This window comes from Schistocerca americana, chromosome X, assembly GCF_021461395.2.
Source record: "Schistocerca americana isolate TAMUIC-IGC-003095 chromosome X, iqSchAmer2.1, whole genome shotgun sequence".
Classification (NCBI taxonomy): Eukaryota; Metazoa; Arthropoda; class Insecta; order Orthoptera; family Acrididae; genus Schistocerca; species Schistocerca americana.
Window position 1 is genome coordinate 909699500 of NC_060130.1, and position 26947 is coordinate 909726446.

Genomic DNA, 26947 nt, shown 5'->3' on the forward strand with positions numbered 1-26947 from the left:
CCGCCATGTATTGGAATGTCATAAATCTAAAGGGGCTGAAGTGTGAATATTCTACAATGTTCCACAACAAATTCCACATTTTTTCAACTGAAAGTGGCCTAGAAAAAACTGTTTCAGTACTTACTGAATGGCTCTCACATACATTCTTTAACACAGATATTGTCTTACATGTTATATGGGGCGGAGTTCTCTAGTCCAACAAAATTTAGTATCTGGTAATGTCCGGATACTTAGAGTTGCATTGCATATGCTGTGAATTTAAAATGGTCTATTACCCATGTATTTGTAAAGATTGTGTGTTTAATACATGATGCTCTGAAGTTGTTTTATCAATTTTCAGTCCACCAGGTGAATGGACAGTTGTGAATAAGGACATGCTACCAGCTATTGCAATAATGGCATTTGGTAAGTAATTTTAAGACTTTTTTATGCAGTGCAGTATGTAAGGATAATTTTAAACATTTTAGTGTTCCATTACAGTATCAGTTAAGGCATTCATAATGTTTAATATTCAGAAGAGTTTCTGGCTGAAATGACAAAATAGTAATTTCTGTTGGCACACCTGAGAAAGTACTATTTGCTGCTTCAGGTTTAGTAGAGCTGAGAAGTTTGTATCGGTCATGCATATTTAGATGATATGCTTTTACTCTGAGTCGAAAGGAATTCCTGTTATCTTTTTACAGCTATTGCATAGTATTCTGAGCAGCATGGACTTAAGTACTGAGGACACCAAGGCATGCAGTTTTGATTGTAGAGCTATATGCTACCTGCTTTCATAATCTGGAAAGGACTGTTGATGTTAAGAGGTAAATTAGTGACACAAAGTTAAAGGCTCTTAATAATTGGTGGTGGGCAGTACTATTTGGTGGTGGTGTTATGAAATTCCTTAATATTCCGTATTGCAGTTGGAGGCAAGTTAGGTATATAATTTGTTAGTTGGTAGGTTGGTCCAATAGTGGAATGTTAATAAAGATGTGGTTCGGTGGTTTCAATAACCTTATGGTGATACACTGTATTCTGTAAGAAAATATGGTAACAGGGTTTTTATAGCTGCATGCCGGTGCAAATAAAGTGTGCCACATTAGCTGAGAGCCTTTGGTCATAAACTTTGTTCAGAAATATAACTGGAAATACAGTAGTATAGTTCATGATTGTCACAGCACATACCAGACTTTGGTAATAAAGATGAGGTTGCTGTTTCATGGTTTTAAAAACAGAGTAAATAGTTAATGAAGTTGTATCTCCACTTTTGTGAATTCTCATAAGTTACCAGGTGTCAAGAATAAAACGAAATAAAGCAGCAGTGATCAACAAAGTCCAAAGTCATGCTATGCAGAAATACTACAGCGAAAAACCATCCAATACAAAATATAAGTGTGTAACGTGCACCCTAACGAATCCAAACTAGTTGAAACTATTAACTCACTGCAAGAAACTGTGCACAGATCAGTCGAGGAGAACAGAGTGCTTGGTGATAGGGTGAAAAATATTGAAAGTGAATGTAATAAACTGAAGACAGCCAAGCAGACCAAAAGCGAATGTAACAAAGGAGAAGTGCACACAGTGGCTGAAGATAATTTTAATAACATCATTGCTACACAAATCATAGCGTATATGCTGCTTCATCTACTGGAGGAAAAAAAAAGAAAACCACCCTCTCTCATGTGCTGCATCAAAGTACTTAATCAGAAAACCATCAAATCATAAGCCAAGAGGGAAAAAATCACAAAAATTATGCAACCTGTGAATTGCTCCAGCCGAAATAAACATTTGAAAGTAAAAACAGTACATTTCCAACACTAAAGGAGGCATAAATTGTAACTAATGTGTAAACAAGGCAGTAATGTCTACAAATAGACATTATGCAGAAATCTGCAGCAGTATTGCGAATGTTCATAGGACTGAAGCTCACAAATCTGGTAGAGAACTTTGCGCCACTCGTGGCTTTCATATCAGCTGGCCTACGAAAGTTCATTTAGACTACAATTTATAACACAATTGCAAATGCAATAAACAATGTTAACCCAAGACAAGTTTGAATGAAGAGTGTACCACTACACTAGATAATTTTAGGACTGGCTGTAGATATACTACATTGGACAACTGGCTGCTGAAAGAACAAGGTAAAAGTGCTTCTTCCCAATCTCAGTGTGCGGAACAGACCAAATTAGAGAAATGGGTAGTGAAAAATACCTTGCCCAGACCTTCAACTGAAACTTCTTTTTAGAGAAAACAATGTAACTGCTACTGCTAAACAAAAAGTGGCAATTTGTCACCAAAACATTAGAAGCACGTACAGTAAGATCAATGAACTTACCAATATCCATGAGCCATGAGAGATAGAGTACGCCCATGTTCTGTACGTTAGTGAGCATCATATTTATTCTGTTATAGAAAAACTTGTGATAAATAATTATTAATTAGCAACATCGTTTTGTAGAAAGTGTAAAGAAAGAGTCAGTGTTGTCATTTATGTTAAAAACAGTGTGACGGCAATTGATGTCAGAATTATTGTTTGGAACATCATTTGGAAGTGCGTGCCATAGAATTGTTTTTGGGTAACTCCCATATATCAGTGATTAACAGTGCACAGAGAACCTTCAGGGAACTTAAGTCTCTTTTTGAAGAAGGTAGAAGCTGTCATAATATACTTATTCAAACACACAAGGGATGTGATATTGCTTGAAGAGTTCAGTGGAATGAAATGAAATGTCGTGTGACGAGGGCCTCCTGTCGGGTAGACCGCTCGTATGGTGCAAGTCTTTCGATTTGACGCCACTTCGGCGACTTGCGCGTCGATGAGCATGAAATGATGATGATTAGGACAACACCCAGTCCCTGAGCGGAGAAAATCTCCGACCCAGCCGGGAATCAAACCCGGGCCCTTAGGAATGACAGTCTGTCACACTGACCACTCAGCTACCGGGGGTGGAAAAGAGTTCAGTGTAAACTTCATAACAAATTCCAGAGAAATGTCAGACCTATAAAATCTGATGTACACATATAATATTGTTTCTGTGATTAGCTTCCCTACTAGGATAACTTCATGTTCAAGCACACTGATAATATACTTGTAGACCAAACCGAAATAGGGGGTAACTACCAGACAAGTCCTGAATGGTCTCTCTGACCATGATGGACAAAGACTCATTATAAATAGTGCAAGTATCTATGACAGTGATAGTGGCCCCCTGTTGGAAAATAGCTAGGACAACTAATGATGAAACTATCCAGAGTTTTAAATCACATCTCCAAACAACAGATTTGATACCTGTGTATAATTTAGAAAATGCCAATTCCAAGTACAATCATTTTCAGTAATGAGGGGGCACTGATATTTGAAAACACCTTCCCTCTCCTCCCCCCCCCCCTCCCCCCTCCAAAAAAAAAAAAATCACCTAAAACCCAAACCACAAAACATACGAAAAAGCCATGGATAACCACTGGCTAAGATTTCATGTGAAGGGAAACGAGAACTGTACATAGCCACAAAAAAAAAAATTCAGCCAACCACAACCAGCTAAATCAATATAAAAATAATGTAAAATTATTTAAAATTCAAAAAGTTTGTATCTATGCCCCAAAATTAATAAATCTAGTAACAAAATCGAATGATGGTAGACAAGTACAAAATAGAGGGGCTGTGGCAAAAATCTTTAATGAGCACTTTTTAAGTGTTGCCAAGAAAACGGGACACAATGGGTCCCTTACAAGAGGCCTTCAAAATACTGAAAGTTCATTTCCCAAATTCCATAGAGCAGATAGCTATAGCCCCAATAACAGTACAGGAAGTAAGAAAAACCATTTTCTTAAAAAAAAATAAATAAATAAACTGGTGTCAACATCTCCAGCAAACTGCTAAAAACCTGCTGCAATCAGTTCAGTGAAGTCCTAGCTCACATATTCAATGTCTGTCTGAAACAAAATATCTTCCCTGACAGGATGAAGTATGCTATTGTAAAACCCCTCTACAAAAAAGACGATGCCTCAGATGTGACAAACTATTGTCCTCTCTCAGTTGATTACATTTTTTTAAAGTCCTCAAAAAATTAATATACACTCCTGGAAATGGAAAATAGAACACATTGACACCGGTGTGTCAGACCCACCATACTTGCTCCGGACACTGCGAGAGGGCTGTACAAGCAATGATCACACGCACGGCACAGCGGACACACCAGGAACCGCGGTGTTGGCCGTCGAATGGCGCTAGCTGCGCAGCATTTGTGCACCGCCGCCGTCAGTGTCAGCCAGTTTGCCGCGGCATACGGAGCTCCATCGCAGTCTTTAACACTGGTAGCATGCCGCGGCAGCGTGGACGTGAACCGTATGTGCAGTTGACGGACTTTGAGCGAGGGCGTATAGTGGGCATGCGGGAGGCCGGGTGGACGTACCGCCGAATTGCTCAACACGTGGGGCGTGAGGTCTCCACAGTACATTGATGTTGTCGCCAGTGGTCGGCGGAAGGTGCACGTGCCCGTCGACCTGGGACCGGACCGCAGCGACGCACGGATGCACGCCAAGACCGTAGGATCCTACGCAGTGCCGTAGGGGACCGCACCGCCACTTCCCAGCAAATTAGGGACACTGTTGCTCCTGGGGTATCGGCGAGGACCATTCGCAACCGTCTCCATGAAGCTGGGCTACGGTCCCGCACACCGTTAGGCCGTCTTCCGCTCATGCCCCAACATCTTGCAGCCCGCCTCCAGTGGTGTCGCGACAGGCGTGAATGGAGGGACGAATGGAGACGTGTCGTCTTCAGCGATGAGAGTCGCTTCTGCCTTGGTGCCAATGATGGTCGTATGCGTGTTTGGCGCCGTGCAGGTGAGCGCCACAATCAGGACTGCATACGACCGAGGCACACAGGGCCAACACCCGGCATCATGGTGTGGGGAGCGATCTCCTACACTGGCCGTACACCACTGGTGATCGTCGAGGGGACACTGAATAGTGCACGGTACATCCAAACCGTCATCGAACCCATCGTTCTACCATTCCTAGACCGGCAAGGGAACTTGCTGTTCCAACAGGACAATGCACGTCCGCATGTATCCCGTGCCACCCAATGTGCTCTAGAAGGTGTAAGTCAACTACCCTGGCCAGCAAGATCTCCGGATCTGTCCCCCATTGAGCATGTTTGGGACTGGATGAAGCGTCGTCTCACGCGGTCTGCACGTCCAGCACGAACGCTGGTCCAACTGAGGCGCCAGGTGGAAATGGCATGGCAAGCCGTTCCACAAGACTACATCCAGCATCTCTACGATCGTCTCCATGGGAGAATAGCAGCCAGCATTGCTGCGAAAGGTGGATATACACTGTACTAGTGCCGACATTGTGCATGCTCTGTTGCCTGTGTCTATGTGCCTGTGGTTCTGTCAGTGTGATCATGTGATGTATCTGACCCCAGGAATGTGTCAATAAAGTTTCCCCTTCCTGGGACAATGAATTCACGGTGTTCTTATTTCAATTTCCAGGAGTGTATGTCAGGATAGTTGATCTTCTATAGAACTTTGCAGTAATTCGTAAAAACCAGCTGGATTCAGAGAGAGTTTCTCCACAACCAGAGCTATATTTTAATTCACCAATAATGTTTTGGAATGCCTTGACAAGGAGACACTGCCTATGGACACATTTTTCGATCTGTCTAAGGTCGTTGACTGTCAGTCGTAGAATACATATAGTGTCAGTGTGCCACTATGGACTCAGACGACGAATGGGCAACTGGCTGAAATCTTGCATAAAAGGCAGACAACAGAAAATGGTGTTAGATGGTAACAATATGCAGGTAGGAGGGGTAAACTCAGTGGGAACAGTAAATTATGGAGTTCCCCAAGGTTCTGTCCTTGGTCCTGTACTTCCAGGAAACATTCCTCACACACTAATAAAGAAGAGATGTTATGTGGACATGTGTCCAGAAACGCTTTTCCATGTTAGAGCTCATTTTAGTTTCGTTGCACCTATGCTCAATGGAGCACATTATCATGATTTCGGATACTCTACCTGTGCTGCTAAAACATGTGCATTTACAAGTACGACACATGTGGTTCATGCACGATGGAGCTCCTGTACATTTCAGTCAAAGTGTTCGTACGCTTCTCAACAACATATTCGGTGACCGATGGATTGGTAGAGGCGAAGCAATTCCATGGCCTCCACGCTCTCCTAACCTCAACTCTCTTGAGTTTCATTTATGGGGGCATTTGAAAGCTCTTGTCTACGCAACCCCGGTACCAAATGTAGAGACTCTTCGTGCTCGTATTGTGGATAGCTGTGATACAATACACCATTCTCCAGGGCTGCATCAGCGCATCAGGGATTCCATGCGACAGGGTGGATGCGTGTATCCTCGCTAACGGAGGACATTTTGAACATTTCCTGTAACAGTGTTTGAAGTCACGCTGGTATGTTCTGTTGCTGTGTGTTTCCATTCCATGATTAATGTGATTTGAAGAGAAGTGATAAAATGAGCTCCAACGTGGAAAGTAAGCGTTTCCGGACACATGTCCACATAACATATTTTCTTTCTTTGTGTGTGAGGAATGTTTCCTGAAAGTTTGGCCGTACCTTTTTGTAACACCCTGTGTGTGTATAATCAGTGACCTACCTTTGTCCTCCAACAAAGCAAGCAACTTCACGATGTTTGCAGCGATGCAAGTATTGTGATTGACAATAAGACACCTGACCTAGAATTAAGTGCCAGCCAATTACCTGAGGATGTTCTGAATTGGTTCACAATAGTCTATATCAGTAAATCTCAGCAACGCCAATTCCATTCATTTCCATTCTGGTCACAAAAGCCCACAGGAGATAAACATTGCACACGGGAGCTAGCAGATACAGAGGGTAGATTATGAAATCCTTGGTCATACATATAGCTAACAAGCTTAACTGGGAACACTATATCCATTAAACTCTGAAAAGGCTTAGTTCAGCAACATTTGCCATATGGATAATAACCAAAATTTGAGACATCACTGTCTCAAAATCTGCTTACTTTGGCTACTTCCATTCGGTTACGTGTTAAGGAATAATCTTCAGAGGCGATTCACCACTGTCGAAAAAACTCTTTACAAGTCACAGAAAGGCTGTCCGAATTTTGTGTGGAGTGCCTCAAAGAACGTGACCTCAACCTTTTTAAGCAAATAGGAATACTAACCACTACTTCACAATATCTGTTTTCAATTATGACATTCATGCCTCACAATCCTTCTCAATATGAAATGAATGAATGAAACATGCCATCATCTTAACACAAGAAGGAAATGTGACATACACTGTGACCTGAAAACTTTGTCTCTGGTACAAAAAGGTAGTAATATTGTCTACGAGGTAATAGTGTACTATTTAAAAGCAGGCTAAAAGAGTTATTTCTTGAAAAAAGTTTGTATTCTCTAGAAGAATTCTTTAGCTGCGATAGCTAAGATTTGTCATGTGTTACTGTGTATTCCTGAGTCAATATATCTTGCTGCTTTAATTAGATTAATGGGTGATCTGTAACTCCAGAAGATGGTCACTTTTACTTGGTAAAAAATTGTTTAGATAATATCTGAAAATTGTATCTTAACCTGTGTGAGTGTAATTAGAACTTACTGTTTGCTACTTTGTTGTTATTATTTTCAGGTTTTATTCTTAATCTTTGTTTATTGTCCTGATGGAAATCACTGTATCATGAATTAAATGTTTTGACTCATTCCACATCCATGCGTTACCATGCAAAAATGGATCTATGAAATACGTATTACAATGAAGAAATAAATAAATAAAAATATTACAGTTTGTGTCTTTAGTAGTGGAGGTGTAGTTGTAGTTGTCTCAGCTTTCGGCAGTGTTTACTTCTTGCTGTGTAGCCGGTAGCATAAAAACAACAGCCTGTTTAGTTTAATTGCTTAAACGCTGTCGTAATATTCTCTCTCAATTAATGTAATAAATACAGAGATGATCTAATCAGTAGTGTAGAAGCATTTTTTGCTTGGTCAGTTGTATGCTGACATTTGAACAGAAAAGAATAATCATGGTCATTAAAATTAGCAAAACAGTGTAGGACAAACTTCCAGGACATGTAGAGGGAGTGAGTACATAATATTTTCAATAGGAGCCCATGTCCAGAAATGTACCATTCCCGTTTTATAACAGTTTCAGTTCAGAAGTTTAAATCGTCCACTTCTGCTTGTGGAGTTCAATTAGGTGTGACCCAGTAAAATTATTACATAACAGTTCAAAAGGAAACATAACAGAACAACTTAAGCATTACATGTTTACTTGTACAGAACAGTATTGATGCATTACAGCAGTGGCTTAGTGGCTTGATGTGATGACCGCCAATGTTGTTACAGACATTATACCTACGAAGCATGTTCTGGTACACACTCTCTCTCTCTCTCTCTCTCTCTCTCTCTCTCTCTCTCTCTCTCTCTATCCCACCATCCCACCTGCCACCTGGTGTCTCTTCAGTTTCTAATACAGTAGCCATAACTCATGCCAGCAGATCTTTCTCTGTCTCTGTAAGATTCTCATAAATTAAACTTTGCATATGACCCCACAAGTAGTAGTCCATAGGACTTCATCTTGTCTATCCTATTGCATACCAGGACAAGCAATTCTGAGACTTTTCTTTTTCCCTCAGCAGATGTGGACACGCTAAACATCTGAATGGAAACCGTTGTAGAACCGGAACTGTACATTTAGAGACATGGGTTCTAATTCAAAATATTATGTGCTCACTCCCCTCAAAAAGTCTTAGAAGTTTATAATGGGATCATTCCATGTAGGCTTTCACGGCCGGCGTCCTTATCAGTAAACTCTTCCGGGCTAAGTTGCCGTGGTCGATCTGTAGAACTTCTTCTCCCTGACGTTTCGTTCTCAACTGCGGAGAACATCTTCCGAGGTGAGTCGACGACTGGCTGCTAGGAGCTGGGGCCGCCGCTTATATAGAGATCGTAGGGGGCGCCACCACACGTCACATGGCGTCGATGTGCAGCTATCTCTGGCTATCGTCTGTTCTCTCGATTGCAGGCAATCGATTGTCACGTGATTGATGCAACGTCGACCACCATATCTTATCCAATTTTAATCCTTCTTCTTTACGATTAAAATTGTATTGATGTTTGTGGATTTCAATTGCCTCTCTATACTTACGTGTATAATAGTGCGATGTCCTCGCTAGCACGCTTGTTTCACCAAATTTTATGTCGTGATCTCCATCCTTAAAAACATGTTCCGCTACTGCCGATTTGTCGATATGTCCCAAGCGACAGTTTCTTTTGTGCTCCGTCAACCGTGTATTGATGCTTCTTTTGGTAGTTCCTATGTAAACCCTGCCGCAACTACACGGAATTTTATATACCCCTGGGGTGGCTAGGGGGTGACGAGCATCTTTTGTTGATCTTAGGCATTCACTAATTTTCTTAGTAGGCCTAAAAATGGTCTCTACCTGAAACTTGGCTAGTACTTTTCCAATGCGATCCGTGATATTATGGATGAACGGAAGAAATACTTTTCCAGCTGATGGTTGTTGCTGTCTCCCATTTTTAGGCATTTTTCTATTTGGGTGAAGTGCTCGATTAATCTCGTTTTTTGTATAACCATTTTTCGCAAAGGCCATTCGTAAATGATTTAGTTCTTCTTGTAAGTAGCCTGGTTCACAAATATTATTGGCCCTATCCACTAGTGTTTTTATGACCCCCCTCTTTTGCCTAGGGTGGTGGTTTGAGTTCTTATGGAGGTAGCGATCGGTATGTGTACCTTTCCTGTAGACCTTATGGCCTAGGGTCCCATCCGCCCGTTTGATAACTGATACATCCAAGAAGTTAAGTTGTCCATTCTTCTCCTTCTCCATAGTAAATTTAATCTTTGGGTTGATGCTATTTAAGTGTACCAGAAAATCATTCAAGTCTTCTTCCTCATGATTCCATATTACAAAGGTATCATCCACATACCGATACCACTTCGAGGGGCTTTTTTTGGCCGACTGCAATGCTTGATGTTCAAAATATTCCATGAATAAATTCGCAATTGCGGGACTTAGGGGGCTTCCCATGGCTACCCCATCGATCTGTTCATAAAATTCACCATTATACTGAAAATAGGTTGAGGATAGACAGTGTTGGAACAAGGCTACTATATCAGTAGGGAACATATTGGCTATATGGGAGAGAGCTTCATCAACTGGAACCATCGTGAACAAAGACACTATATCAAAACTGACAAGTATGTCATGAGGACCGACAGTAATTTCCCTCAATTTCTCAATGAAGTGTAGAGAGTTTTTAATATGACTCTCAGTTTTGCCTATGTGAGGTTGTAACAAAGAGGCAAGGTGTCTGGCTAGTTCTTGGGTAGGAGCTCCAATTGTGCTGACTATTGGTCTCAAAGGAACATCAGGTTTATGTATCTTTGGTAATCCATATAATCTCGGAGGATAAGCCTCCGTTTCACAAAGATACTTTTTAACTTCTGTAGGAATTGAAGACTGTTTTATCAGACGCTTGGTGGCATTCAGCACATTCGTTGTGGGATCCTTTTTCAACTTCTTGTATGTGCTGGGTTCCAGGAGATCACTGATCTTCTTGTGATAATCCTCAGTATTCATTAAAACAGTAACATTTCCCTTGTCAGCGGCAACTATAACAACATTCTTGTCTGCATTGATCTCCCGCAATGCCTTACTTTCCCCTTGAGACAGATTGCTGCTGGGTGGCTTAGCTTTGCGTAATATCCTGGAGGTTTCCATTCTAATTTCATCAGCAGAATATGATGGTAACTGACGAATTCCTGCCTCTATATTAGCAATATAGGAATTCGTCAGTTACCATCATATTCTGCTGATGAAATTAGAATGGAAACCTCCAGGATATTACGCAAAGCTAAGCCACCCAGCAGCAATCTGTCTCAAGGGGAAAGTAAGGCATTGCGGGAGATCAATGCAGACAAGAATGTTGTTATAGTTGCCGCTGACAAGGGAAATGTTACTGTTTTAATGAATACTGAGGATTATCACAAGAAGATCAGTGATCTCCTGGAACCCAGCACATACAAGAAGTTGAAAAAGGATCCCACAACGAATGTGCTGAATGCCACCAAGCGTCTGATAAAACAGTCTTCAATTCCTACAGAAGTTAAAAAGTATCTTTGTGAAACGGAGGCTTATCCTCCGAGATTATATGGATTACCAAAGATACATAAACCTGATGTTCCTTTGAGACCAATAGTCAGCACAATTGGAGCTCCTACCCAAGAACTAGCCAGACACCTTGCCTCTTTGTTACAACCTCACATAGGCAAAACTGAGAGTCATATTAAAAACTCTCTACACTTCATTGAGAAATTGAGGGAAATTACTGTCGGTCCTCATGACATACTTGTCAGTTTTGATATAGTGTCTTTGTTCACGATGGTTCCAGTTGATGAAGCTCTCTCCCATATAGCCAATATGTTCCCTACTGATATAGTAGCCTTGTTCCAACACTGTCTATCCTCAACCTATTTTCAGTATAATGGTGAATTTTATGAACAGATCGATGGGGTAGCCATGGGAAGCCCCCTAAGTCCCGCAATTGCGAATTTATTCATGGAATATTTTGAACATCAAGCATTGCAGTCGGCCAAAAAAAGCCCCTCGAAGTGGTATCGGTATGTGGATGATACCTTTGTAATATGGAATCATGAGGAAGAAGACTTGAATGATTTTCTGGTACACTTAAATAGCATCAACCCAAAGATTAAATTTACTATGGAGAAGGAGAAGAATGGACAACTTAACTTCTTGGATGTATCAGTTATCAAACGGGCGGATGGGACCCTAGGCCATAAGGTCTACAGGAAAGGTACACATACCGATCGCTACCTCCATAAGAACTCAAACCACCACCCTAGGCAAAAGAGGGGGGTCATAAAAACACTAGTGGATAGGGCCAATAATATTTGTGAACCAGGCTACTTACAAGAAGAACTAAATCATTTACGAATGGCCTTTGCGAAAAATGGTTATACAAAAAACGAGATTAATCGAGCACTTCACCCAAATAGAAAAATGCCTAAAAATGGGAGACAGCAACAACCATCAGCTGGAAAAGTATTTCTTCCGTTCATCCATAATATCACGGATCGCATTGGAAAAGTACTAGCCAAGTTTCAGGTAGAGACCATTTTTAGGCCTACTAAGAAAATTAGTGAATGCCTAAGATCAACAAAAGATGCTCGTCACCCCCTAGCCACCCCAGGGGTATATAAAATTCCGTGTAGTTGCGGCAGGGTTTACATAGGAACTACCAAAAGAAGCATCAATACACGGTTGACGGAGCACAAAAGAAACTGTCGCTTGGGACATATCGACAAATCGGCAGTAGCGGAACATGTTTTTAAGGATGGAGATCACGACATAAAATTTGGTGAAACAAGCGCGCTAGCGAGGACGTCGCACTATTATACACGTATGTATAGAGAGGCAATTGAAATCCACAAACATCAATACAATTTTAATCGTAAAGAAGAAGGATTAAAATTGGATAAGATATGGCGGTCGACGTTGCATCAATCACGTGACAATCGATTGCCTGCAATCGAGAGAACAGACGATAGCCAGAGATAGCTGCACATCGACGCCATGTGACGTGTGGTGGCGCCCCCTACGATCTCTATATAAGCGGCGGCCCCAGCTCCTAGCAGCCAGTCGTCGACTCACCTCGGAAGATGTTCTCCGCAGTTGAGAACGAAACGTCAGGGAGAAGAAGTTCTACAGATCGACCACGGCAACTTAGCCCGGAAGAGTTTACTTTATAATGGGAATTTCTGAATACCCTGTATAGTGGTCAAACATCCTAGGTTAGTCCTATATCTCTTCAGTGTTGTCTGGAACAAGTGCATCAATAAGGCCTAAACGCGTTTTTGTGCTGGATAACAGTAAAATGAATTGCATAAATGCGTTGTGAGAGGATTTCACCCTCTTCTAATTTTATACTTTCCTGAAACAGCAAAAATACAGTTCATGACTATGGATATTAAGGTCAGATAAACAATAAATGGTCCTGTGCATGTGTGTGCCCATATGGTGGTGGGAGTTATTTGAAGCTATTATAGGAAAATATTTTTGGTACTTTGCAAGACTGTTTAAGTTAATTACTAACACTGAGTTTATAATTTGTCTTTTTGTAGTTTTGGTAGTACATGTGGAACACAAGTTGTAATAGCACACTGAGTAAAATTTGCTTGTGTTTAAATTTTCTTATGAAGAGTTTCTGATTTAATGCCCTTTACAAGTAGCTAAAAACTTTTAACATAGTATGTACAGAAACGTTTCTTTGCAGCATTCATGTGCCACCACAACACTTTCTTGGTGTATAGTTCAATTAAGGATGGTAACCAGCAGCTTTGGAACAAAGTAACTCACATATCTGTTACAACATCCTACATAGTCACACTGTTGTTTGGAATTGCTGGATATGCAACATTTAAACAGTTTTCACAAGGTAATCACTGTTAAAAAATGTCTGTGTGTGTATATTCTGAAGTTAGATTTTTAAACTCCTGATGACTCAAAATGCTGAACAACATTCAACTTTTTTTTAGGTGATTTGCTTGAAAATTACTGCTGGGATGATGCATTAATAAATGTTGCAAGAGTTATGTTCTGTTTCACCATCCTTCTTACATACCCAATAGAATTTCTCGTAACAAGAGATGTCATTCAAAACATAATGTCAGCATACAGTTTGTGCCTAGATTATCCAAAAGCAGTACACTATGGCTTAACAATCAGCCTTATTTTTTCTACATATCTACTGTCTTTGACAACTGATTGTTTGGGCATTGTCTTGGAACTTAATGTAAGTATGAAAAAAATTATTTGTGAATAAAATATTATGTTGTTATACTTTAACTTAAATGTTTGATTCTCAGCTGCAAATATTCTTTTTGGTATTGTGTGAAACATAATTGGTGTGACATGGCCTGTAAGGGTGTGGACAGATACTGTGTTAGGGGTTCAAACAGGCCAAATAATTCTTTGATTAAAGCATTTATCATTAGAATCAGTGCACCACTTTAGTTTTGTTGATCATGTTGTTCCAAACTGAAAATTTGTAAATGTGATATGGTTTACCAACCAATACTGATTCTCAAACATGACCTGTGGTCTCCATGTCTAATAACTCTACCTTAGGATGACTGTCAAGTGTAGTACCATAATATGAATTATATCAGAGGGAGAAACTGAAACTCAAATGATAGTGTAGGATGGCTAAGGAATCTGAAGCAGTATAATTTACTGATAATATTTGTGAGCCAGTGTGACCTGCTTCTGTCTTAGCAACTACTTCATAAGTTGGCAGTTTGTTGAAGAGCAAAGTGTGAAGACCATTAAACAGAAGAAACAAATACAGGATTTGATTAATGCTTTTGTCAGATACTGAGACCCGTGAGCAGCATTAGATGTAGGCATCAAGCAACTAGGCTTTTAAACATCACTTTTAAAATGTTTTTTAGAAGTTGGCATTAAAGAACTGAATTAAAGTGCATATTTAAAATCATTGGGAATAGTAGTGCTTTGAGATCAATGAATACTACTTTCGTTTGGCATTGAATATGATGTCTCTTAGAGAATTTGTGCTTACACTAGGTGTGCTATATTTTGTAGTGTGTAATGTGTAGAACCCAGTAATCTTAGTGTTAAATAAATTCTTGATTTCAAGGCAGTATGGTAACTATTATTAAAAACATACACAATGATCTCATGGAAAAATTCATTGGTCCTATGAGAATGTTTGTCAACAACCTTGTACAACCAGAAGTTGTTATTAAAGGCTTTACTGCAGAATAATGATAAAGAATAGGCATATAAATTTAGTGTAATGTAATTAACTATGTGGAGAAATGCCATGCTCCATATTTGCAGATTTGACATGGCTCACTTCAATTAGAATTGCTGGTTTGTTTGAGAAACAAGATGAAATTCAGTAACAATTTCAGTATCACTATTGGAGAGCACTGTGAGGGTGTTACAGAATCCTTTTGTAATGCAAGGCAAAGCCATTGGAAGAAAAATACCACATTTATGTCAGTCAGAATGTACAATTTTGCACATTCTTTGCTGCTTCCACCACATATATTTAACCACATGGAGTTTGACAGAAACAAAAGGGGGGACTGAAGTATGTGAAGAGGTGGACAGTCTCCAGTCCCTACTATCTGCCCTCCAGATTCTGCAAACAATTATTCCTGTCACATACATTTATATTTACGAAGAAAGACTGTTACTGTACAATACAATAGATAGTTAATTGCACAGTACTACAGTTAACATACTGCTGGTACAATTGACTTAGTCCGTCATGGTGCCATAACAAAGAGCAGTGCGAAGCCTAGTGTAAATTCAAATTGAATGTGTTGCATATGAGCAGTAGCCTATTTGCATCCACTGTGGGCTGCTTGACCTGAAATATTTAATATTTACTTGGACAGGTCAAGTGTGCTTTTGACAAGAGTTTGTTTTAAAATGGCGAATATGGATGTGCAAATCCACTGTAACTGGAGAAATGTCACTGTGGATGTTGGTTACGTGCATCTGGAAAGTGTACTTCTGTCTGGAGGAATTTCTTCTTCTTAAGTTGCCAATCCTAAGATTGATTTGCAGCAGCTCTCCATTCAGTGTGATTGTCGGCCAGCCTCTTCAATTCCGTGAAACTTCCACATCCTAGGTCCTGCATTATCTGGCTTATGTACTTTCTTCTAGGTCTGCCTCTTGCCCTTTTGCCCTCCACAAGGCCTTCCGTTATAGTGTGGAGAAGACTTTCATGTCTCAGAATGTGTCCCATCCATATATCTCTCCTCTTCTTGACCGTCTTCCAAAGAACTGGAACTTCCTCCGCTCTCTGAAGGAATTTAAAAACGTTAAAACTATCTTGCTGTAATATTAGTAATAGCAAAGAAATTTTGTAACTACTCGAATTATTTTACCATTTCCAATTTATGTATGTTTTGGTGAGGAATGATTTGTAGGATAACTTCTTTGGTGCAGCATGGAAGAAAATACATCTTTGTTAGTGTCAACAGGGCCCTTTAAACATAAAATGTGTAACGTGAAAATACAGGCCAAAGCCATAAATATGTTCTGGTCTTTTATTTTATATGCAGTTTTCATTGAAGTACTCATAACATTTTTCCAAAGCAAACTTTGTTATAAATTTTTAAATATTTTTTGGAAGAAAGCTCTCCAGTAAATATAAGAAAATTCACATGGCACAAAGGGATTGGGTTAAGGCTTGAAGAAATTAAATTGGCAATCCAACATTTTTACAATGTATTCAGTGCAGAGAGTTGAGAATGTGTATGTGATATGCTGGGTAACAATTCAATGAATTACGGTAATCTGAATCGTTTAGAACAACTAAGTCTCAGGCGACTGATGACCTCAGAAGTTAAGTCGCATAGTGCTCAGAGCCAACCAGCCAACAACTAAGTCTGTTATGTTCATGTTTTTGCAGATCATCTACCTGAATCATTGTAATTTTATGGGATAGTCAGTTTGCACACAATTTAACATAATTAAGTTCTGCACATGGGGACGTGCCAACCATGTACTGCAACAAAAATTACTTAAAGATAATAACATTAGTAAGTTTATTTTTTATAAGTTTGTGAGAACGTATTTTTTCTATCATTGTATTAAATGTATGTTGTTGCATAGCTTGCCATTTCTCAAGTTAACAAATTTTGATTAAGAATAATTGTTGTTTTCATCCAGTATGATAATGAGCATCATTATTCATTTTTGACCAGTGGATTTCTATTTTTACTATAAACTTCACTAGATACATGTGCACTATGAAACTTAACATTCCCAGATCTTTGAAGGCTGTTTACAAAGTATTGCACAAATACCAAATATTTCAATCAAAATATTTCATTTACCACCTCAAAAAAATTTGGTCTTGCCCAGCAAAGCAGACTGAAGGTCTGGCAGTAACAGCAACTGATTTAGTCACATGACTAAATACAGTCACACTCCAGCTTAAAATATTGCCCATTATTACCAGACAGTGCAAGCATTAAAAGTGATTGAAGACAATACCTTTGCAGTCAGACATGGCGGCATGCTATTAACATTAAAATCGTCAATGAGAAGGAGAAAGTGGTGACACTGCAGACTGAAAAGATGACAGAATGTATGAGCAATGAGTTATAGATGAGTAAATGTGGAAATTATAAAACAGGTCATGATACTGAAATGAGTGGAACTGAAGTACCCTGCTTGACAACTGTTAAACACCGCCCCCCCCCCCCCTCTCTCTCTCTCTCTCTCTCTCTCTCTCTCTCTCTCTCTCTCTCTCTCTCTCTCTCTCTGTCTGTCTGTGTGTGTGTGTGTGTGTGTGTGTGTGTGTGTGTGTGTGTGTGTGTGTGTTGGACAGCAGTAATCGCAGGCAATAATGAGTGACTTGAAAACAGTACGTGTGTAATAAGAGGTGGAGTGGTATCTTTGTAATGAAAATGGTGCAGATTTAAACATGTGGTGATAACAGGATAATAGACATCATTCATGTTTGACACAGTTCAGACCCCCAATATAAAGGTTGACATTAGATGCTCAGTAAGGTATATGCCCCCCTTGAACACTAAAACACATTTTGCACCTGTTGTTCATGCTGGCTACCAAGCTGTTGATGCCTTCAGAATATTACCTCACTCCTCTCTCAAGATTGTTTCCAGTTCTTGTACAGTTCGAATAGTGAATGTTCATTGAGAAAAAAGTCTGCCAAGATCATGCCAGGCATGTTCTTTAAGGTTTAGGTCTGGAGAGTATGCAGGTGATTATATATGTTCACTATCTCCACTTTCCAGTGTCTGACACACCAACAGTTCTGTGTGGGCAGGCATTATCTTGTGCAAAGATGTGTGGCAGTGTTCCACATTGATGACATTTGTGAACATTACATACCTACCTCCTTCACCCTCCTCCCTCTCCCTCCTTCGCACCCCCCTCCACATTGATGACATTTGTGAACATTACATAGCTACCTCCTTCACCCCCCTCCCTCTCCCTCCTTCGCACCCCCCTCCCTCTCCCTCCTTCGCACCCCCCTCCCTCTCCCTCCTTCGCGCCCCCGCTGCCTCTCCCTCCTTCGCACCCCCGCTGCCTCTCCCTCCTTCGCGCCCCCCTCCGTCTCTCCCTCCTTCGCGCCCCCCTCCGTCTCTCCCTCCTTCGCACCCCCCTCCGTCTCTCCCTCCTTCGCGCCCCCCTCCGTCTCTCCCTCCTTCGCGCCCCCCTCCGTCTCTCCCTCCTTCGCGCCCCCCTCCGTCTCTCCCTCCTTCGCGCCCCCCTCCGTCTCTCCCTCCTTCGCGCCGCCCCCTCCCCCTTTTTTCGTCTAGTCGTCTAAGGAGCATGTTCTGGGAGATCAGTGTATTATTTCATTCTGCTTAAAAATTCAATGACATTCAAAGCTGTATTGCTCCTCTGCTTCTCTTTTTTTCCGTATGAACTGCAGCTGGCGACGTTACGACAGGCTAGCTGTACCAGCTGACTGGCCAGTGGTGTCCTAGTTAAATGCGCTGGTGAAGCTGTTGTCCCACATTATTGCTAAGTCTATGTGCACGTAACCCACAGCACAAAACGTAAACGTATTATCATACTTGACAGTACTCAAGAAAGCTGGGCTTTTGTCCCTCATGAAACGGAAATCCATTGAGGTTCTAGCGTGGAAGAACATGCAGTGCAGTGTTTACATCAGGTTTATTCTTGTGATGAAAGGATTATAGTAATGTACTTTCTTTTACAATAGTGTCTGAAGATAGCTATTGCATAGCTAAAACCAGTAATTTTATTCCAGAATGTGTGAGATACAGTTAAATAAAAATTAAAGAACAACATGTGAAGTTACCTATTTCAGTGATCTACGTCTACATCTACGAGGTGCATTCAAGTTCTAAGGCCTCCGATTTTTTTGCTAATTAACTACTCACCCAAAATCGATGAAACTGGTGTTACTTCTCGACGTAATCGCCCTGCAGACGTACACATTTTTCACAACGCTGATGCCATGATTCCATGGCAGCGGCGAAGGCTTCTGTAGGAGTCACAGGAAAATCGCTGAGGCAATAGCAGCATGGCTGGTGAATGTGCGGCCACGGAGAGTGTCTTTCATTGTTGGAAAAAGCTAAAAGTCACTAAGAGCCAGGTCAGGTGAGTAGGGAGCATGAGGAATCACTTCAAAGTTGTTATCATGAAGAAACTGTTGCGTAACATTAGCTCGATGAGCGGGTGCATTGTCTTGGTGAAACAGCACACGCGCAGCCCTTCCTGGACGTTTTCGTTGCAGTGCAGGAAGGAATTTGTTCTTCAAAACATTTTCGTAGGATGCACCTGTTACCGTAGTGCCCTTTGGAACGCAATGGGTAAGGATTACGCCCTCGCTGTCCCAGAACATGGGCACCATCATTTTTTGGGCACTGGCGGTTACCCGAAATTTTTTTGTTGGTGGTGAATCTGTGTGCTTCGATTGAGCTGACTGGCGCTTTGTTTCTGGATTGAAAAATGGCATCCACGTCTCATCCATTGTCACAACCGATGAAAAGAAAGTCCCATTCATGCTGTCGTTGCGCGTCAACATTGCTTGGCAACATGCCACACGGGCAGCCACGTGGTCGTCCGTCAGCATTCATGGCACCCACCTGGATGACACTTTTCACATTTTCAGGTCGTCATGCAGGATTGTGTGCACAGACCCACATAAATGCCAACTCTGGAGGCGATCTGTTCAACAGCCATTCGGCGATCCCCCAAAACAATTCTCACCATTTTCTCGATCATGTCGTCAGACCGGCTTGTGTGAGCCCGAGGTTGTTTCGGTTTGTTGTCACACGATGTTCTGCCTTCATTGAACTGTCGCACCCACGAACACACTTTCGACACATCCATAACTCCATCACCACATGTCTCCTTTAACTGTCGATGAATTTAAATTGGTTTCACACCACGCAAATTCAGAAAACGAATGATTGCACGCTGTTCAAGTAAGGAAAACGTCGCCATTTTAAGTATTTAAAACAGTTCTCATTCTCACTGCTGGCGGTAAAATTACATCTGCCGTATGGTGCTGCCATCTCTGGGACGTATTGACAATGAACGCGGCCTCATTTTAAAACAATGCGCATGTCTCTATCTCTTTCCAGTCCGGAGAAAAAAATCGGAGGCCTTAGAACTTGAATGCACCTCGTACATCATCACTCTGCTATTCACAGTGAAGTGCCTGGCAGGTGGTTCAGTGAACCACTTTCAAGCTGCCTCTCTACTGTTCCACTCTTGAACAGCACACAGGAAAAATGAGCACTTAAATTTTTCCGAGTGAGCCCTGATTTCGCTTATTTCATCACGATCATTTCTCCTTATGTAGGTGGCTCCCAACAGAATGTTTTCCCAATCTGAGGAGAAAACTGGTGATTGAAATTTCGTGAGAAGATCCTGTCGCAAAGAAAAACACCTTTGTTTTAATGATTGCCACTCCAATTCACATATCATGTCTGTTGCACTATCTCCCCTATTTCACGATAATACAAAACGAGCTGCCCTTCTTTGTACATTTTCGATGTCATCCATCAGTCTCACGTGATGCGGATCCCACACCGCACAGCAATACACTAAAATAGGGCGGACAAGCATGGTGTAAGCAGTCTCTTTAGTAGGCGTGTTGCACCTTGTAAGTGTTCTGCCAATGACTCAGTCTTTGGTTTGCTCTACCTACAATATTATCTATGTGATCATTCCAATTTAGGTTCTTTGTATTTGTAATCCCTAAGTATTTAGTTGAATTTACAGCCTTCAGACCGAGCGAGGTGACGCAGTGGTTAGACACTGGATTCGCATTCGGGAGGACGACGGTTCAATCCCGCGTCCGGCCATCCTGATTTAGGTTTTCTGTGATTTCCCTAAATCATTCCAGGCAAATGCCGGGATGGTTCCTCTGAAAGGGCACGGCCGACTTCTTTCCCTAAGCCGATGTGACCCATGACCACGCTGTCTGGTCTCCTTCCCCAACCAACCAACCAGCCTTCAGATTTGTGTGACTTATTGCGTAATCAAAATTTAGCGGGTTTCTTTTAGTACTCATGTAAACAACTTCACACTTTCCTTTATTCAGGGTCAGTTTGCCACTTCCCGCACCATACAGATATCTTATATAAATCATTTTGCAATTTGTTTGTGTCATCTGATGACTTTATAAGGCGGTAAATGACAGCATCATCTGCAAACAATCTAAGATGGCTACTCAGATTGTCTCCTATGTCGTTAATATAGATCAGGAACAATAGAGGGCCTATATCACTTCCTTGGGAAACACCAGATATTACTTCAGTTGTACTCTGACTTCTTGTCTATTACTATAAACTGTGACCTTTCTGACAGGAAATCAAGAATCCAGTCACACAACAGAGGCGATATTCCATAGGCACGCAGTTTGGTTAGAAGACGCTTGTGAGGAACGGTTTGGAAAGCCTTCTGGAAATCTAAAAATATGGAATCAATTTGGCATCCCCTGTCCATAGCACTCACTAATTCATGAGTATAAAGAGCTAGTTGTGTTTCGCAACAACGATATTTTCTGAATCTCTGCTGACTGTGTGTCAATAAATCGTTTCCTTTGAGGTACTTCATAAGATTCAAATATAGAATATGTTCCAAAACCCTACTCCAAACCAATGTTAGTGATAAGGGCCTATAACTCAATGGATTTTTGGGTATTGGTGTGACTCGAGCAATTTTCCAGTCTTTAGGTACGGATCTTTCTGTGAGTGGGTGGTTGTATATAATTGCTGAATATGGAGCTATTGTATCAGCATACTCTGAGAGGAACATGACTGGTATACAATCTCGACTGGAAGCCTTCCTTTATTAAGTGATTTAAGCTGCTTCTTGACACCGATGATATCTACTACTATGTTTCTCATCTTGGCAGTTGTTCTTGATTGGAATTTAGGAATATTTACTTGATCATCTTTGGTGAAGGAGTTTCGGAAAACAGTGTTTAACAACTCTGCTTTAGTAGCACTGTCATCAGTGACTTCACTGTCGTTATCATGCAGTGAAGGTATTGATTGTGACTTGCCACTGGTGTGCTATATGAATGACCAGAATCTGAGTTTTCTGCCAGGTTTCGAGACAGTGTTTCAAGACGGAAATTATTAAGAGCATCTCACATTGAAGTATGCGCTATATTTTGAACTTCTATAAAACTTTGCCAGTCTTGGGGATTTTGCTTCCTTTTAAATTTGGCATGCTGTTTTCACTGCTTCTGCAACAGCAATCTGACCAGTTTCGTGTACCGTGGGGGATCAGTACCAATACTTATTAATTTATGTGGTATATATCTCTCAATTGCTGTCAATACTATCTCTTTGAAATCATTCCACATCTTTTCTGCACTTACATGATCAGATTGGAAGGAATGGACACTCTTAAAAAGGCGTTAAGAGCATTTTTATGAGCTTTTCTAAATAGATATACCTTGCGTTTCTTTTTTATGGTTGTGGGTCTTATGGTATTCAGCCTAGCAGCAACTGCCTTTTGGTCGCTAATCCCTGAATTTGTCAAGATACTCACTATTTGTCCCACATTATTTGTTGCTAAGAGCTCAATTATGCTTTAGTAACCATTTACGCTTAGAGTGGGCTCATGAACTAATTGTTCAAAATCATTTTCTGAGAAAGCATTCAGTAAAATTTCAGATGACGTTTTATGCCTGCTGCCAGCTTTAAATTTATAATTTTTCCAGTATATTGAGGGCAGATTGAAGTCACCACCGACTATAACTGTAGGAGTGGCGTACCTATTTGAAATGAGACTCAAGTTTTCTTTGAACTGTTCAGTAACTATATCATCTGAGTTGGGGGCCAGTAAAACCATCCAATTAATAGTTTAATACAATTGTCAAGTATAACCTCTACATATACTACTTTGTAGGAACTATCTACTTAAATTTCACTACAAGGCAAACTACTTCTGACAGCAATAAATACTCCACTACCAACTGTATTTAAGCTATCCTTTCTGAACACTGTTAGATCGTTTGGAAAAATTTCGGCTGAACTTACTTCTGGCTTTAGCCAGCTTTCTGTACCTACAAGTGTTTGAACTTCAGTGCCTTCCATTAGGGCTTGGAGCTCTGGTTCTTCCCTAACACAGCTACGACAATTTACAACTATAATACTGATCATTTCTACAACTAACTGTGTTTTACCTGTCCCCTTTTAGACGGATGCCCTTTCTGTGTTTCCCTGAGGCCCTCTAACCTAAAAAAACTACCCAGTCCCTTCCACACAGCCCTCGCTACCAGTGTAGCCGCTTATCATTATCATAAACTGTTACTTCTCCTGACATGGCAGAATTGGATTTAATCCATAATGAGACTTGTTGTCCATTAATAGACGGTCCAGTATACATGTTGGTGTGCCTGCTGCAAGGATCTCCTTCTATTTTGAACTAAACATACACGACTAATTTGACTTTCGTGCATACATTTTTTGTGCTTCCTTCTGACCAGTGTTCAGTCATAATTTTGGTCACTGTAGCTTGAGTAGACCTCAGTTCAGATGGTGTTAAAGTACTTACTCTTTTTATACATAATAGCAAATATTGTTCATCAGTGCATGTCTCTTTTCTGTGTCTTTGGTCGAACAAATAGGTAAAAAAAAACTTGTTGCTGCAGTGTATGAAAGAGGTTGGTGAACAGTTAATGACATTGCTTCCAGCCATCTAATGCCCTCCCTGCAATTTGTCCAGTAAGTGTGTCTGTGTGTGTGTCTGTGTGTGTGTCTGTGTGTGTGTGTGTGTGTGTGTGTGTGTGTGTGTCTGTGTGTGTGTGTGTGTGTGTGTGTGTGTGTCTGTGTGTGTGTGTGTCTGTGTGTGTGTGTGTCTGTGTGTGTGTGTGTGTGTGTCTGTGTGTGTGTGTGTGTGTGTCTGTGTGTGTGTGTGTGTGTGTGTCTGTGTGTGTGTGTGTCTGTGTGTGTGTGTGTGTGTCTGTGTGTCTGTGTGTGTGTGTGTGTGTGTCTGTGTGTGTGTGTGTGTGTCTGTGTGTGTGTGTGTGTGTCTGTGTGTGTGTAAAAGTGTTTAACTGTAAATTATATTCAGAAATAACTTGGTTAGTTTAAGTACACTTCATTAGATTCTGTTCATTGTAAGGGGTATTGAAAGCTTAAGAACTTAAATGTTTTTCTACCCAGAAATTTGGTTAAATGTCATCTTAAAAGTATTCTTCAGAAAGGCATCACAAAATTTTTTCAAATGATTCATCACAGCTGTAGACCCTATCACATTGAAAATTATATATTCTTTAGAACCTTAGCACAGGAGGCTCCCCTGTATCCTCACTTGGATAGGTTGCTCAGGAGTATTGTTTACGCATACAGATCTCCTTCTGTGGACTCATTGTCATCCTATGAGCAAGAGAATTGCACGATGGCAAAAATCCAAGGGTGTCTGTGGCTCCTAGATTGTTTTTGTAAGCATAGTAAGGCATACTTAACCATCTCACCTGTGGTTACTACAAAATTTTTTGGAGTGTGACTATGATAGTGTGTCCACTTGCAGTAACATCGGCAGCCCACTGTTTACCAAATTGTCTTCAGCTATGATGTAAATACATGAGTGCCATTTTGTCCCTGGGTGAAAATACCTTACCAACATTTCTTCACAAGTTAAATCATTGAGTATCAATCTGGCCCTCTGGATTTGAACCTCACACACACACACATGGTGAGAGACAGCTAGAAGTTAAGCCTGGTTGTTCTTGGTTTAGACAATAGTGTATTGTTTGTTTGAAAAAACCTTTTTACATGAAGACTTTAGTAAGGCCCTGGAGAACTAACTTGAAACCAAATACAAATAACAATTGCATGGTAGTAATCCCATTTCAGTTCCTTTGGCTGATAGTGGGAATAACCTGCATGATATTAAGCCACAGAGGACCTAGAGGTTCATCTGCTTCTTGTAGCACTGACAAGTACAGCTAAAGAAATGATGTCTTTTGTTTTTATTTACTGCTTGTCTTGGGAAGAGTCTATTATGTTGCTAGGAAGCAGCCAGTAATACGAAGTTCAAGAAATTAAAATATATATGTGGATCAGCTGTTGCCCGTGCAAAAATGGACAGGTTAAATATGGCACAAGTGTTTGGTGGGTTCCAAGAAGGCAAGGCTTACTCTCTGCAATATGCATAAATTTCCTAGCTGAAATTGCTTCTGTACGTATAGATGTTTTTGGTGATTTCATCCCTTTATGACAACTGATGCAAAACTTTTGCTGGTCTTTATAAAATGTCTGCAAATGACAGATTATAAAATTGTTTCTGGATGAATTTCAACAAACATGAGAATAATTCTATCAATTCGAAGACTAAGTGGATATAATTTTTTTTCAAGCCCAATGTGTTAATAGAAAAGTAACAAATCATTGTTTACGTTGTTATTAGAAACATTGTGACTATACCATTAATATTTCTATTTTTTCTCTCCATAGGGTATTTTGGCTGCTGTACCAATGGCATATGTGTTGCCAGCAATAATATACCTGAAGCTAGAAGAAGGTGGATGTCTTGCTTATGAAAAAGCTCCTGCTATAGCTTTAGCACTTGCGGGAACATTATGTGCTGTTGCAGGATTTGCATCTCTGATAACAAACTTCCATTCGGCAGCATCTTGTAGCCATGGCCACATCATGCAGTACTGCAACATCACTAACTAGGATCTACGCCTGGCATGACTGTCATACATGCTTGGGTGTGGGTAGTTTTTTAAAAGAATCACAGAATTTTTTGTAATTGTTGCACTGTAACTCATTTTGCAGTTTAGTCACTGCACGTAATGAATCTCTCTTCCTTAGTATATTTTGCAGTATTTGTTAATTGGCCACTGGGAATGAAAATGATTGTTTTCTGTGGAATGATATTTTTACTGTTGTGTATATCTGTACCTGCACTGCATTTGGTGAAAGTTCCTTTATTGTACTTGTGATGTCTGTTATTTATCTAGAGAAGAAATGTGAACTTTTGCCTCACTATTTTCCTTACCAAAAATAATGAAGGTAAAAGATGAAAATTTAAGCTTTATGTTGCACAATTTATCATTTTGCTCAGGAAATAGTCTGTGTTCATTGTTCTGCAGTTACTACTTCTGTTTGTAACTACAGAGAATGCTTGGGCTGTGAGAAAAAATATTGTTAAGGACTATTTGCTGTGTTATATAAAGATGTTTTCTATGCATTACTTTGCAAGAGCAACTTACTTTTTATATTATATTTATTGTTTTGATGCCAGTGGTATAAGTATCTCACAGATACTAGTGTGATTTTAATTCAAAGGATAAATTTCATAAGATTCTAATCTCACCATTTGCTGAGAGAAACTCGGAACAAATGGTTTTGACAAGTTACTATATGTATTTGAAAATTTAAGAGTTACTGTTTCAAAATACTAAAGTTTAAGAAAAGTTGCTGTCTGTCTCCAGCTTTTCAAAAGAGTATTACAGTTAAAATATATAAAGTATTGAAGCTTGCAGTCTTCGTAATTGCAATATATTAAATTGATGGGCTTTCATAAGTGGACCAACTTGTAAAAATGTTACAAATATTATACAATAAATAAATATATTTCTGTCTTGCATGTTGCCAAAAGTGTCATTTTATTGAAAGCACTGTGAATACTACCTTAATCCACAGTTGATATTGTAAGTATCTAAATCTAGTTCTATAGGCATGAGCCAGGTTTCCCCCCCCCCCCCCCCCCCCCCCTCTTCGATAGTCTGTAGTATGTTAAGTGCAGTTATCTACAAATGATCATCTGTATTTTATAATAACCTGTAAAAAGAGTGCTAGATAGTTATGTATATCACTTTTTGCATGAAGTTTTTATAAACGCAGTTATTTTTGGGTGTTTTCTTAATACAAGAAAGTTATTGAAAATATGGGATGCTCC

General features: G+C 40.3%; 1 protein-coding gene across 1 annotated transcript in view; it reads left to right on the forward strand.

Annotated features, from left to right (window-relative positions):
* The window catches only part of LOC124556545 (putative sodium-coupled neutral amino acid transporter 11), a 72356-nt gene extending 45755 nt beyond the window's left edge, over positions 1-26601 (forward strand). Inside the window, exons 6-9 of the mRNA XM_047130499.1 lie at positions 341-405; positions 13302-13463; positions 13564-13820; positions 25495-26601. Of these exons, the coding sequence (XP_046986455.1) occupies positions 341-405; positions 13302-13463; positions 13564-13820; positions 25495-25719 (709 nt within the window). The 3' untranslated portion in view covers positions 25720-26601. The remainder of the gene's footprint in view (positions 1-340; positions 406-13301; positions 13464-13563; positions 13821-25494) is intronic.
* The last annotated feature ends 346 nt before the right edge of the window (positions 26602-26947 follow it).